This window comes from Oncorhynchus masou, chromosome 31 (assembly GCF_036934945.1).
Source record: "Oncorhynchus masou masou isolate Uvic2021 chromosome 31, UVic_Omas_1.1, whole genome shotgun sequence".
Taxonomy (NCBI): Eukaryota; Metazoa; Chordata; class Actinopteri; order Salmoniformes; family Salmonidae; genus Oncorhynchus; species Oncorhynchus masou.
In genome coordinates, this window is record NC_088242.1 from 57,205,841 (window position 1) to 57,221,762 (window position 15,922).

At 42.1% G+C, this 15,922-nt stretch overlaps 1 protein-coding gene across 4 annotated transcripts in view; it reads left to right on the forward strand.

The window, feature by feature from the left end:
- LOC135524159 (liprin-beta-2-like) overlaps positions 1–15,922 on the forward strand; it is a 126,400-nt gene that overhangs the window by 20,768 nt on the left and 89,710 nt on the right. For 3 of the 4 annotated variants that reach the window (XM_064951419.1, XM_064951421.1, XM_064951420.1), the window contains exon 1: positions 13,484–13,565. In XM_064951419.1, coding sequence (XP_064807491.1) covers positions 13,502–13,565 — 64 coding nt within the window. In that variant the 5' untranslated portion in view covers positions 13,484–13,501. Of the gene's footprint in view, positions 1–330; positions 573–13,463; positions 13,566–15,922 lie in introns of those variants that run through there. The other variant, XM_064951418.1, reaches the window with a different exon arrangement.

The following is a 15,922-nucleotide window of genomic DNA, read 5'->3' on the forward strand; positions in this document are numbered from 1 at the left end:
TGAGTGTCTGTGGGTTTTCGCTCCTCCTGTCACGTCTACTCCTGCTCCTCCCCTCCGGCGGTCGACGTCACCGGTATACTATCCAACGTTCCTGGGATCCATCATTACGCACACCTGGCATCATTACGTACACCTGCACGTCATCATGAGGCACACCTGGACTCCACTACCTCACTTATTATCTCCCCTATATCTTGCACTCACTTAGGTTCTTTCCCCAGTCAGTATTGTTCTGGTGTTTATGCGTAGACGCTACGCTGTCTTGTTCCATGTTTGTTGTTTTTATTAAACATTGCACCTGCTTCTTGACTCTCAGCATCTCTGTTACAGAATACTGACTCCCAACAAGGGAAGCAGCAGGACAACAGAAAATCTCGGTCGACGAGCAGGGATACCTTCTACGTCAACACCATGACCAGCTGGCACAACTGGGGATGGCTATAGAAGAGGTTCTTTGCAGTGTGCAACATTTTGAACATACCCGGGAGGTGTTGCCGTCAACTAGCGAAGGACACTCTACAACCAGTGGACCCAGCGAGCCTGCACAACCTCCCATTCAGCAACCCTCTCAGGTCAGTGATGCCCGTTTGTCCCTCCCGGATAAATATGACGGCACCCCATCTAAATGCTGTGGCTTCCTACATCAGTGCTCCCTCTACTTTACGCACCAGATGAGAGGTCCAAGGTTGCCACGGTTATTTCTCTGCTGACTAGGCGGGCGTTGAAATGTGCCACGGCAGTCTGGGAGAGAGGAGAGGAGGAGATAGATTTATATGAGGGGTTCATGGCTCTGTTCAAATAACTCTTTGATTATCCCCTGGATTGCAGAGACAGGGGTGAGCGCCTACTCCAATTACAGCAGGGGGACCAGACGGCTGCCGAGTAAGCACTCACCTTCCGGACAGTAGCAGCATCCAGCAGATGGAACAAGTCGGTGCTTCGTACACTATTAAGAAGAGGTCTGCGCGAGTAGGTCCAGACGGAACTGGCTTGTCGCGATGACAGCCTCTCCTTGGAAGCACTCATTGCGATGACTATCCGTCTGGATAACATACTTCGGGAGCGTCGGTACTCTCATCGCTTTTCTCCCTCCCTCAAGTGAACACTCTGGATCAGAGACTGTGGGGTAGGGGTCACACGCCTCCCCGCAGCAGAGCGACCCAGATGGAGACAGCTGGGGCTTTGTCTGTATTTTGGTTAAAGAGGGCACCAGCTCCAGCGGTGTCCGGCACTTCCAATCCGGGATCCAAAAGAGCAGAGAGACAGTCACGTGATCTTCAACCTCCTGGGACAGGAGTGAGAATTACATCTTCATCACTTTCTGCAAAACTCTTTTTGGTGTCCATAACACTAGTTGACTGTCCCTCATATACTGTGTCTACAGCGTTAGTGGATTCCGGTGCTGTTGGGAACTTTATTGACCAGACCCTTGCCTCCTCTCATAACATCATCTCATACCTGCTCTCCTCTCCTTTCCCGGTTCAAGCCCTCGATAATCGGCCACTAGGATCCTTAACCATCACACGCATCACCCAACCACTCACCCTCACAGTGGAGTCCATTCATCAGGAGACACCATGGAAAAAGCCACTGATGTCCAACAAAAACATTGCTGCATGTCTGAGGTTCACAAAAGAGCACACTGGAAAAATATTCTGTGGACAGATTAAACTAAAGTTGAGTTGTTTGGAAGGAACACACAACACTATGTGTGGAGAAAAAAAAAGACACAGCACGCCAACATCAAAACCTTATCCCCAAGGTAAAGTATGGTGGTGGGAGCATCATGGTTTGGGGCTGCTTTACTACCTCAGGGCCTGGAAAGCTTGCTATCATTGATGGAACATTTTTGCAGGAGAATGTAAGGCTATCTGTCCACCAATTGAAGCTCAACAGAAGTTGGGTGATGCAACAAGACAACGGCAAAAACACAGACGTAAATCAACAGAAGAAAATACGCCTTCTGGAGTGACCCAGTCAGAGTCCTGACCTCAAACCGATTGAGATGCTGTGGCATGACCTCAAGAGAGCAGTTCACACCAGACATCCCAAGAATATTGCTGAACTGATACAGTTTTGTAAAGAGGAATGGTCCAAAATTCCTCCTGACCGTTGGCAGGTCTGATCCGTAACCACAGAAAATGTTTGGTTGAGGTTATTGCTCGTCACCCAATTATTAAATCCAAGGGTTCACATACTTTTCCCACCCTGCACTGTGAATGTTTACACAGTGTGTTCAATAAACACGTATAATTGTTTGTGTTATTAGTTTAAGCAGACTGTGTTTGTCTATTGTTGTGACTTAGATGAAGATCAGATCAAATTTTATGACAAATTTATGCAGAAATCCAGGTAATTCAAAAGGACCCACATTCTTTTTCTTGCCACTGTATCTGTTTGGGCTTATTGTGGTCAATTTGCAGTGTACAAATGATTTGTAATTATGTTCTGGCCCCCCGACCATCCACTCAAGAAAGAATCGGCCCACAGCTGAATCTAGTTGATGATCCCTGCCCTAGACTGTTCTGTCTGCTACCTCACGGCAAGCATTACCAGTGCGCCAAGTCTGGAACCAACAGCCCTCGAACAGCTTCTACCCCAAGCCATAAAACTGCTGAACAAGACAGCTCAAAAGCTAATCATATGGCTACCCAGACTACCTGCATTGACCCTGTTTTGCACTAACTCTGTTGCACTGACTCTATACACACACATTGGACTCTACCCACACACTCACATACTTACACCCCAACACGCACATACATAGGTACACACGTATACTGACTCCACACACACACACACACACACACACACACACACACATACACTTTCAGACACACCACATATGCTGCTACTACTGTATATAATCTACTCTGTTGCTTAGTAATTTCACCCAAACCTAAATTTGAAGTCAGAAGTTTACATACACTACAGCCAAATACATTTAAACTCAGTTTTTCACAATTCCTGACATTTAATCCGAGTAAAAATGCCCTGTTTTAGGTCAGTTAGGATCACCACTTTATTTTAAGAATGTGAAATGTCAGAATAATAGTAGAGAGAATGATTTATTTCAGCTTTTATTTCTTTCATCACATTCCCAGTGGGTCAAGCTTCCCACAATAAGTTGGGTGAATTTTGGCCCATTCCTCCTGACAGAGCTGGTGTAACAGTCAGGTTTGTGGGCTTCCTTGCTCGCACACGCTTTTTTAGTTCTGTCCACAAATGTTCTATGAGATTGAGGTCAGGGGTTTGTGATGGCCACTCCAAAACCTTGAATTTGTAGTCCTTAAGCCAATTTGCCAAAACTTTGCAAGTATGCAGGAAGTATGCTTGGGGTCATTGTCCATTTGCATCCAAACTTTAACCTCCTGACTGATGTCTTGACATGTTGCTTCAATATATCCACATAATTTTCCTCCCCCATGATGCCATCTATTTTGTGAAGTGCACCAATCCCTCCTGCAGCAAAGCACCCCCACAACATGATGCAGGCAACCCCCATGCTTCACGGTCCCCCTTTTTCCTCCAAACATAATGATGGTCATTATGACCAAACAGTTATATTTTTGTTTCATCAGACCAGAGGACATTTCTCTAAAAAGTACGATGTTTGTCCCCATGTGCAGGTTCAAACCGTAGTCTGGCTTTTTTATGGTGGTTTTGCAGCAGTGGCTTCTTCATTTCTGAGCAGCTTATCAGGTTATTTCGATATAGGACTCGTTTTACTGTGGATATAGATACTTTAGTACCTGTTTCCTCCAGCATCTTCACAAGGTCCTTTGCTGTTGTGCTGGGATTGATTTGCACTTTGCACTTTGCACTTCGCACCAAAGTTCATTCTTCTCTAGGAGACAGAACGCGTCTCCTTCCTGAGCGGTATGATGGCTGCGTGGTCCCATGGTGTTTATACTTGCGTACTATTGTTTGTACAGATGAATGTGATACCTTCAGTCATTTGGAAATTGCTCCCAAGGATGAACCAGACTTGTGGAGGTCTACAATTTTTTTTCTGAGGTCTTGGCTGATTTCTTTTGATTTTCCCATGATGTCAAGCAAAGAGGCACTGAGTTTGAAGGTAGACCTTGAAATACATCCACGGGTACACCTCCAATTGACTCAAATGATGTCAATTTGCCTATCAGAAAAATCTAAAGCCATGACATCATTTTCTTGAATTGTCCAAGCTGTTTAAAGGCACAGTCAACTCAGTGTATGTAAACTTCTGACCCACTGAAATTGTGATACAGTGAATTATAAGTAAAATAATCTGTCTGTAAACCATTGTTGGAAAAATTACTTGTGTCATGCACAAAATAGTTGTCCTAACTGACTTGCCAATTCTATAGTTTGTTAACAAGAAATTTGTGGAGCGGTTGAAAAACAAGTTTTAATATTTCCAACCTAAATGTATGTAAACTTTCGACTTCAACTGTATATAGCTACCTAAATTACCTGGTACCTCTGCATATCGACTCCAGTGGCGGTCGGTGCCATTTAAGATGAAGGAGGACAATTTTTTATTTCATAAGCATGGAATTATTTCAATTACAGCATATTGGATGACTCATTCATATTCCATTCACCCAGTTCAATGTAACAGCGATAGGTTTAGGCAACCTCTAATTTTCCCTATACCCATCATGAGATTGCTACAACATAACCTATGAATTCAGGTTTACAACGTAGGTACACACAGGTCAGGAGAAAAATTTGAGGTGACAGATAGTGACACATTCAATACAGCTTTGCACACTCTTGCATCTATCTGATCTAGGGTGTAATCATTAGTCCAACAGTTGCAAATTATAGTTTCTGTTGGACAAATTCAGGTATGTTTATCTCCGTTTTGTTCCGTTTGCTTCCATTAAAGAAACTCCTTTAAACAGAATCAACGCGTAAACACAGTTACCTTTCATGGCAGCCACGTTGTATTCCTTCTTGCATTTATGCGCTCTCCTCCTCTCACCTTTTCCCTTCACTTGTGGACTTCAATGCACAGCGCATTAGGTGTATGTGACCAGCCAAAAAAGCCATTCTAAGCCAAACTACATCCTAAATGCTACACACAGCCTACATCGTTCTCTCCATATTAGCTAAAGTAACGTCATAGTCAATATAGAATCTAACACGTTAGTAAACCCGCTACAATCATGCAGTAATGTTATATTGTACAGTCAGTAAGCAGTTTAGCACATAAATTAGTAAAACCAAAAGCTTACCTTGACTTGGAAGAGTTCCAGTGTTTTGTTGGATAGTCATAGCTAGTTATTTAACATAGCATCATGAGCAGTGTGTTTGAGTAGGCTAACTAGCTTTATTTCAATCACTTTTTTCATTCACTAGCTGCATTTGCTAGCTAAGCAATTGAATTTGAAAGTGAATGAAAATTATGACATTTCTCTCTCTATTTCTCTCTTTCTTCTCCTTCATTTATGAATAAATCAATTTGTTCAAAACTGTTCAGCTATTGTCTTTCTCTCTCTTTGAGTCAACTACTCACCACATTTTATGCACTGCAGTGTTAGCTAGCTGTAGCTTATATTTTCACTACTAGATTCATTCTCCGGATCGTTTGATTGGGTGGACAACATGTCAGTTAATGCTGCAAGAGCTGTGCATGTTAATCAATTATTTGGTGACGTGAATATATTTTGTATAGTGTTATCCCAAAATGAACTTTTTAAATGTTTTAAACATTTTATTTTTTATAATATTCACTGAGGAGGATGGTCCTCCCCTCCCTCCTCTGAGGAGCTTCCACTGATCAACTTGGTACTGGTACTTCCTGTATATAACCATGTTATCAATGTGTCTTGTGACAGCAGCCACACTTTAAATATTGTAAGAATTATTTCTGACTTGTTATTATTATTTGGAGCACTACGCTTACACCATTTAAGATAGAATTGCATTGAAACATTAGCATATGTTTTATTTAGAAGTGACACTTGGCATTCAGACCAAAGAGTTTAATCTTGGTTTCATCAGATCTTGTTACTTTTATTTATTTATTTTTTATTTTGCCTTCATTTAACCAGGTAGGCTAGTTGAGAACAAGTTCTCATTTACAACTGTGACCTGGCCAAGATAAAACAAAGCAGTGTGACACAGACAACAACACAGAGTTACAAAAGGAATAACATGGAATAAACAATAAACAAGCCAGTAACACAATAAACAAGTCAATGACACAGTAGAAAAAAATAAAGTCTATATACAGTGTGCAAAAGGCATGAGGAAGTAGGCAATAAATAGGCCATAGTAGCAAAGAATTACAATTTAGCAGATTAACACTGGAGTGATAAATGAGCAGATGATGATGTGCAAGTAGAGATACCGGTGTGAAAAAGAGCAGAAAGTTAAATAAAAACAGTATGGGGACGAGGTAGGTAGATTGGGTGGGCTATTTACAGATGGACTATGTGCAGCTGCAGCGATTGGTTAGCTGCTCAGATAGTTGATGTTTAAAGTTGGTGAGGGAAATATAAGTCTCCAGCTTCAGAGATTTTTGCAATTCGTTCCAGTCACTGGCAGCAGAGAACTGGAAGGAAAGGCGGCCAAATGAGGTGTTGACTTCGGGGATGATCAGTGAGATATACCTGGTGGAACGTGTGCTACGGGTGGGGGTTGTTATCGTGACCAGTGAGCTGAGATAAGGAGGAGCTTTACCTAGCAAAGACTTATAGATGACCTGGAATCAGTGGGTCTGGCGACAAATATGTAGCGAGGGCCAGCCAACTAGAGCATACAGGTCGCAGTGGTGGGTGGTATAAGGTGATTTAGTAACAAAACGGATGGCACTGTGATAGACTGCATCCAGTTTGCTGAGTAGAGTATTGGAAGCTATTTTGTAGATGACATCGCCGAAGTCGAGGATCGGTAGGATAGTCAATTTAACTGGGGTACATTTGGAGGCGTGAGTGAAGGAGGCTTTGTTGCGAAATAGAAAGCCGATTCTAGATTTGATTTTGGATTGGAGATGTTTAATATGAGTCTGGAAGGCGAGTTTACAGTCTAGCCAGACACCTAGGTATTTATAGTTGTTCACTTACTCTAGGTCAGAACCGTCCAGGGTGGTGATGATAGTCGGGCGAGTGGGTGCGGGCAGCAAACGGTTGAAAAGCATGCATTTGGTTTAACTATTGTTTAAGAGCAGTTGGAGGCCACGGAAGGAGTGCTGTATGGCATTGAAGCTCGTTTGGAGGTTAGTTAGCACAGTGTCCAAGGAAGGGCCAGAAGTATACAAAATGGTGTCGTCTGCGTAGAGGTGGATCAGGGAATCACCCGCAGCAAGAGCAACATCATTGATATATACAGAGAAAAGAGTCGGCCCGAGAATTGAACCCTGTGGTACCCCCATAGAGACTACCAGAGGTCCGGACAACAGGCCCTCCGATTTTACACACTGAACTTTGTCTGCAAAGTAGTTGGTGAACCAGGTGAGGCAGTCATTAGAGAAACCAAGGCTAATGAGTCTGCCGATAAGAATGTGGTGATTGACAGAGTCGAAAGCCTTGGCCAGGTCGATGAATAAGGCTGCACAGTACTGTCTTTTATCGGTGACTGTTACGAATCCCTTTTGGCCCGACAGTCTAGGGGGGATGGTAATGAGACCCATAACATAACTGAACTCCTTCAGGACTGTTGGAAAAGCAATCCAGGTGAAGCTGGTTGAGATTATGCCAAGAGTGTGCAAAGCTGGCTCAAGGCAATGGGTGGCTGCTTTGAAGTATCTAAAATATATTTTCATTTGTTTAACAGTTTTTTGTTTACTACATGATTCCGTATGTGTTATTTCATAGTTTTGATGTCTTCACTATTATTCTACAATGTAGAAAATAGTAAATGAGTAGGTGTGTCCAAAATTTTGATCGATACTATATATACCAGCAACAGTGTGTGAAAACCTTGTTTGACCTCTGTCATTGCCAACAAAGGGTATATAACAAAGTACTGAGAAACTTTTGTTATTGACCAAATATTTATTTTCCACCATAATTTGCAAATAAATTAATAAAAAATCCTACAATGGGATTTTCTGGATTTTTGTCTTCTCATTTTGTCTGTCATAGTTGAAGTGTACCTATGATGAAAATTACAGGCCTCTCTCATCTTTTTAAGTGGGATAACTTGCACAATTGGTGGCTGACTAAATACTTTTTTTGCCCCACTGTATATATATATGTTTATTTGTATTATTTTTTTTGGGACCCGCGGACCCTATTGACCCCATGTCTGCTGCCCACTGTGCCAGTTGATTATAGGGGTAGTAGACTGTATTATTCTCTCTGGCCTGTCCATTAGAGGTTTGCAGTACAAGGGAGTCCTGAGGTCCTCATGGCCTTTAACTGCAGGCTTTAATTGGGTTTGTATAATCAGGCCAGTTATTATAATACTACTGTCTGCTGCCCACTGTGCTGCTGTTACACAGAGGAGCTGTCACTACAGAGGCTCTGAATAAATGGAGCCATCACCCTCAGCCGTGTCCAGCTAAATCTGAACAGCCACATAATTAACACTGTTGATGCCTGGCTCCTTTCAACGCGCTGCCTGCTTGTCCCTGCCTGCCTGTCCGACGTCTACAGTTGCCTTTTGTCTCAGAGGCCTATGCCTGTGTTTCACCAACGTCTCACAGTCAATGGTCACATCTATAATTTTTCCAGAGAAGATTACTTGAATAATAATAGATATGTTTCCATTCTGTCATATGATAGTTTGGGGGAATTAAATACTTAAGTATTTAAAGCCCTGTTCAAGATATTTCCATTGACTTTGATAATTGGAACTCATCATAGGTTGATGTGTGAGACAGATGTATTTCTTGGCACAACAATCAAATGATCAGTCACGCTTTACTCTGATCCTTTTTGAACTGTATTGAAGACAAACCTGGTACTTTTCAGCATCGGATGCAAGGGGGGGGGTTGCATTGCTAACAGAGTTAGTGCAATGACATGCCAGCGTTTCCCATAGACTTCCAGTCATTGAGCCAACGACTATCCATTTAAAAGCGTGTCTCGGTAGAAATATACAGTTGAAGTCGGAAGTTTACATACACTTACGTTGGAGTCATTAAAACTTGTATTTCAACTACTCCACAAATTTATTGTTATCAAACTATAGTATTGGCAAGTCAGTTTGGACATCTACTTTGTACATGACACAAGTAATACCAACATGTTTCAAGCAGACCACTATAGTCCCTGTGCCCAAGAACACAAAGGCAACCTGCCTAAATGACTACAAACCCTTAGCGCACCGGTCCGTAGCCAAGAAGTGCTTTGAAAGGCTGGTAATGGTTCACATCAACACCATTATCTCAGAAACCCTAGACCCACTTTAATTTGCATACCGCTCAAACAGATCCACAGATGATGCAATCTCTATTGCACTCCACACTGTCCTTTCCCACCTGGACTAAAGGAAAACTTATGTGAGAATGCTATTCATTGCCTACAGCTCAGCGTTCAACACCATAGTACCCTCAAAGCTCATCACTAAGCTAAGGATCCTGAGACTAAACACCTCCCTCTGCAACTGGATCCTGGACTTCCTGATGGGCCACCCCCAGGTGGTGAGGGTAGGTAGTAACACACCTGCCACGCTGATCCTGAACACTGGAGCTCCCCATGGGTGCGTGCTCAGTCCCCTCCTGTACTCCCTGTTAACGCACGACTGCATGGCCAGGCACGACTCCAACACCATCATTAAGTTTGCATATGACACAACAATGGTAGGCCTGATCACCGACAATGACGAGGCAGCCTATAGGGAGGAGGTCAGAGACCTGGCCGGGTGGTGCCAGAATAACAACCTATCCCTCAACGTAACCAAGACTAAGGAGATGATTGTGGACTACAGGAAAAGGAGGACCAAGCACTCCCCCATTCTCATTGACGGGACTGTAGTGGAGCAGGTTGAGAGCTTCAAGTTCCTTGGTGTCCACATCAACAACAAGCTAGAATGGTCCAAACACACCAAGACAGTCGTGAATAGGGCACGACCAAGCCTATTCCCCCTCAGGAAACTAAAAAGATTTGGCATGGGTCCTGAGATCCTCAAAAGTTCTACGGCTGCAACATCGAGAGCATCCTGACTGGTTGCATCACTGCCTGGTACGGCAATTGCTCGGCCTCTGACCACAAAGCACTACAGAGGGTAGTGCGTACAGCCCGTCACTGGGGCTAAGCTGCCTGCCTTCCAGGACCTCTACACCAGGCGGTGTTGGAGAAATTGTCAAAGACCCCAGCCACCCCAGTCATAGACTGTTCTCTCTCCTACCGCATGGCAAGAGGTACCGGAGTGCCACGTCTAGGACAAAAAGGCTTCTCCACAGTTTTTACACCCAAGCCATAAGACTCCTGACAGGTAATCAAATGGCTACCCAGACTATTTGCATTGTGTGCCCCCCCAACCACTCTTTTATTCTGCTGCTACTCTCTGTTTATCATATATGCATAGTCACTTTAACTATACATTCATTTACATACGACCTCAATTGGGCCGACCAACCAGTGCTCCCGCACATTGGCTAACCGGGCTATCTGCGTTGTGTCCCGCCACCCACCAACCCCTCTTTTGCACTACTGCTACTCTCTGTTCATCATATATGTGTAGTCACTTTAACCTATCTACATGTACATACTACCTCAATCAGCCTGACTAACCGGTGTCTGTATGTAGCCTCGCTGCTTTTATAGCCTCGCTACTGTATAAAGCCTGTCTTTTTACTGTTGTTTATCTATTTTCCTACCTATTGTTCACCTAATACCTTTTTTGCACTATTGGTTAGAGCCTGCAAGTAAGCATTTAACTGTAAGGTCTACACCTCAACATCACATTCTTAAAATAAAGTGGTGATCCTAACTGACCTAAAACAGGGATTTTTTTACTAGGATTAAATGTCAGGAATTGTGAAAACCTGAGTTTAAATGTGTTTGGCTAAGGTGTATGTAAACCTCCGACTTCAACTGTAAATGTATATATAAAAAATCTGAAAAATCAGATTGCTTGCAGCAGTGGCAACAATTTAGCTGCTAAATTAGTATAGAGGAAGCATTGCCCCAAGCCCACAAACCATCAACTCTGTCAACAGCTGAAAGAACAAAGACATTCACATTGTGTTTAAATCCTGTAACCTGGGGGTTTACTCAGGGGACGTGCTGTTCTCTCTGTTTAAGAGGGTAGATGCTGACGGCTGTAAAGCAGAATGACAGAGGGAGGAGACCCTGCTGGGTAGCTCGGAGGCCTCATTAGAACAGGGCTATACAGTCATCTGTGCTATACAGTCATCATAGGGGTGGGGGGAACCAGCCTCTAAGCCATGCCCTGTCTTACTGACGGTGATGATCCAGGGAAAATACCAGTACTCGCTATACCAGGCCAAGCCAATCACACTGAAATGTATGCCTAGGAAGAAGACAGACAATATCTGAAAACATTTCAATGGAGAATGTATCACAACAGTACAATTGGTCCTCAGTACTCCATTTAGGTATGTACAGTGCCTTGCGAAAGTATTCGTATAAAACTGTATTTTTTTGTGAAGAATCAACAACAAGTGGGACACAATCATGAAGTGGAACGACATTTATTGGATATTTCAAACTTTTTTAACAATTCAAAAACTGAAAAATTGGGCATGCAAAATTATTCAGCCCCCTTAAGTTAATACTTTGTAGCGCCACCTTTTGCTGCGATTACAGCTGTAAGTCGCTTGGGGTATGTCTCTATCAGTTTTGCACATCGAATTTTTTCCCATTCCTCCTTGCAAAACAGCTCAGTGAGGTTGGATGGAGAGCATTTGTGAACAGCAGTTTTCAGTTCTTTCCACAGATTCTCGATTGGATTCAGGTCTGGACTTTGACTTGGCCATTCTAACACCTGGATATGTTTATTTTTGAACCATTCCATTGTAGATTTTGCTTTATGTTTTGGATCATTGTCTTGTTGGAAGACAAATCTCCATCCCAGTCTCAGGTCTTTTGCAGACTCCATCAGGTTTTCTTCCAGAATGGTCCTGTATTTGGCTCCATCCATCTTCCCATCAATTTTAACCATCTTCCCTGTCCCTGCTGAAGAAAAGCAGGCCCAAACCATGATGCTGCCACCACCATGTTTGACAGTGGGTATGGTGTGTTCAGGGTGATGAGCTGTGTTGCTTTTACGCCAAACATAACGTTTTGCATTGTTGCCAAAAAGTTAAATTTTGGTTTCATCTGACCAGAGCACCTTCTTCCACATGTTTGGTGTGTCTCCCAGGTGGCGTGTGGCAAACTTTAAACAACACTTTTTATGGATATCTTTAAGAAATGGCTTTCTTGCCACACTTCCATAAAGGCCAGATTTGTGCAATATACGACTGATTGTTGTCCTATGGACAGAGTCTCCCACCTCAGCTGTAGATCTCTGCAGTTCATCCAGAGTGATCATGGGCCTCTTGGCTGCATCTCTGATCAGTCTTCTCCTTGTATGAGCTGAAAGTTTAGAGGGACGGCCAGGTCTTGGTAGATTTGCAGTGGTCTGATACTCCTTCCATTTCAACATTATCGCTTGCACAATGCTCCTTGGGATGTTTAAAGCTTGGGAAATCTTTTTATATCCAAATCCGGCTTTAAACTTCTTCACAACAGTATCTCGGATCTGCCTGGTGTGTTCCTTGTTCTTCACGATGCTCTCTGCGCTTTTAACGGACCTCTGAGACTATCACAGTGCAGGTGCATTTATACGGAGACTTGATTACACACAGGTGGATTGTATTTATCATCATTAGTCATTTAGGTCAACATTGGATCATTCAGAGATCCTCACTGAACTTCTGGAGAGAGTTTGCTGCACTGAAAGTAAAGGGGCTGAATAATTTTGCACGCCCAATTTTTCAGTTTTTGATTTGTTAAAAAAGTTTGAAATATCCAATAAATGTCATTCCACTTCATGATTTTGTCCCACTTGTTGTTGATTCTTCACAAAAAAATACAGTTTATATCTTTATGTTTGAAGCCTGAAATGTGGCAAAAGGTCGCAAAGTTCAAGGGGGCCGAATACTTTTGCAAGGCACTGTATATGTGGGTAATCGTACCATATGACATTCCTTAAAGCTGCAATATGTCACTTTTTGGGCGACCCAACCAAATTCATATATTAATGAGTTACAGATCTGTCTTTGTCATTGAAAGCAAGTCTAAGAAGCGGTAGATCGGTTCTGTGTGCTTTTAAGTTTTGTTTTTGTGTCTTTTACTTTCACTTTTGTACGCCAGCTTCAAACAGCTGAAAATACAATATTTTTGGTTATGGAAAATGTATTTCACAGCGCATCTTTAATCTTTTTGTTTTTTTAAACCTTTTTTTCTATGTTATTTACTGTTTAATGTGTACAAAGCTAACATAGCTAGCATATATTAGATTTGAACTCTTCTAGTATTCTTAATTCTTAGAATTTAACAATGGTCTTCCTTTCCTAGGACATCAAGCATAGAGGCCGATGCAGTAGTCTGTCGCCATGGCCTCAGATGCAAGTCACATGTTGGAGGCGGCCTTGGAGCAAATGGATGACATCATTGCAGGTAAAAGTGATTGAACTCATTATCATATTCCAGTATTTTGTCACTAATCTTTCCCTAATACATATAATCCACTCGTCACAGTTCTTATTATGGTCTTTGGATTCACCATTGAAAAAATTTGTAAATATATTAAACAAAGCTGAGAGATACATTTGGAATACAAAACAAACAGGTTCAACTCGTTAATTTCTTTTGAAAATAGCTCATTACAGCATTATACCTTCTTTGTACACAGTTACTGCCCAGCTAGCACATTTTGTTTCTTGGAAGTTGTGGGAACATATGTTTTTAGTTTCTTATTGGTTCTGGTAATGAAGCCATAAGTTTACTGACTGGTAAAACAGAATGATTTTTTAAACATTCTGAACATTTTGAAAATTTTGCCTGTTCTGGGAATGTTAGTTTTTGCCGGCAGTTGCCGGCAGGTTCTGAGAATGTTTTGCTTTGGTTCCCTGAAACTTTTATAACATTCTGAGAACGGAAATGATAGTTTAAGATATTATATACCGTTCGGAGAACATTCTCTAAATGTTGTGTATGTCTTAAACAAAATGTAAAGGTTTTTGAGGTTTCGCTGAATGTTTCAAGAGGACTTTCAATAACACTTCTAATAATCCTATCTGAATTTAGTTGAACTGTTTTGAACCATGCAAACACATGTTTTCTTGTGGCACAGCAACAGTGAGATTCAGATGTACAGTCAGGTTCATAAGTATTTGGACAGTGACACAATTTGCGTAATTTTGTCTCTGTACGCCGCCACAATGGATTTGAAAGGAAACAATCAAGATGTGCTTTAAGTGCAGACTTTCATCTTTAATTTAAGAGTTGTCAAAATTATTGAATTATTAAATTGTTAAATTGTGAGTTTTAATACTTGTTTGCAAATCCTTTGCAGTCAATGACTGCCTGAAGTCTGGAACCCATAGACGTCACCAGATGCTGTGTTTCTTCCCTTGTGATGCTCTGCCCGGCCTTTACTGCAGCGGTCTTCAATTTCTGCTTGTTCTTGGGGTGTTTTACATTCAGTTTTACAAGTGAAATGCATGCTCAATTGGATTCAGGTCAGGTGATTGACTTGGCCATTGCGGAACATTCCACTTCTTTGCCTTAAAAAAGTATTGGGTGGCTTTCGCAGTATGCTTCGTGCCATTCTCCATCTACAATGTGAAGCGCCGTCCAATGAGTTTTGAAGCATTTGGCTGAATCTGAGCAGATATAGCCCTAAACACTTCAGAATTCATCCTGCTGCTTTTGTCAGCAGTCATGTCATCAATAAATACAAGGGAACAAGTTCCATTGGCAGCCATACATGCCCACGCCATAACACTACTTCCACAGATGAGGTTGTATGCTTCAAATCATGAGCAGTTTCTTCCCTTCTCTTCCCATCATTCTGGTACAAGTTGATCTTTGTCTCATCTGTCCATAGGATGTTGTTCCAGAACTGTACAGGCTTTTTCAGATGTTGTTTGGCTAACTCTAATCTGGTCTTCCTGTTTTTGATGCTTACCGACGGTTTACATTTTGTGGTAAACCATCAGTATTTACTCTGGTGAAGTCTTCTCTTTCCTGTTGACTTTGACACAGATACACCTGCCTCCTGGAGGGTGTTCTTGATCTGGCCAACTGTTGTGAAGGGGTTTTTCTTCACCAAGGAAAGAATTTTTCTGTCATCCACCACAGTTGTTATCCATGGTCTTCCAGGCCTTTTGGTGTTCCTGAGCTCACCGGTGCATTCTTTCTTTTTAAGAATGTACCAAATAGTGGATTTGACCACACTTGATGTTTTCTCTCTGATGGGTTTGCTTTGATTTTTCAGCCTAATGATGGCTTGCTTCAATGGCAGTGACAGCTCTTTGGACTTCATATTGAGGGTTAACAGCAACAGACTCATTAAGATCAGGTGTGGCCAATTAGTGGGTGTGGTCATGATGGCTGAACACACTTAACAAGATAGAGTATAACATTTTGTTGACGCTGAGAACGGAATGTACTACACTGAACAAAAATACAACACAACATGTAAAGCGTTGGTCATATGTTTCGTGAGCTGAAATAATACGTATATATACGTACAAAAAGCTTATTTCTCTCAAATTTTGTGCACAAATTTGTTTACATCCCTGTTAATGAAGATTTCTCCTTTGCCAAGATAGCCCATCCACCTGACAGGTGTGGCATATTCAACAGCATGATCCTTACACATGTGCACCTTGTGCTGGGGACAATAAAAGGCCACTCTAAAATGTGCAGTTTTATCACACACCAAAATGTCTACATTTTTTAGGGAACGTGCAATTGGCATACTGACTGCAGGACTGTCCACCAGAGCTGTTGCCAGAGAATTTACTGTT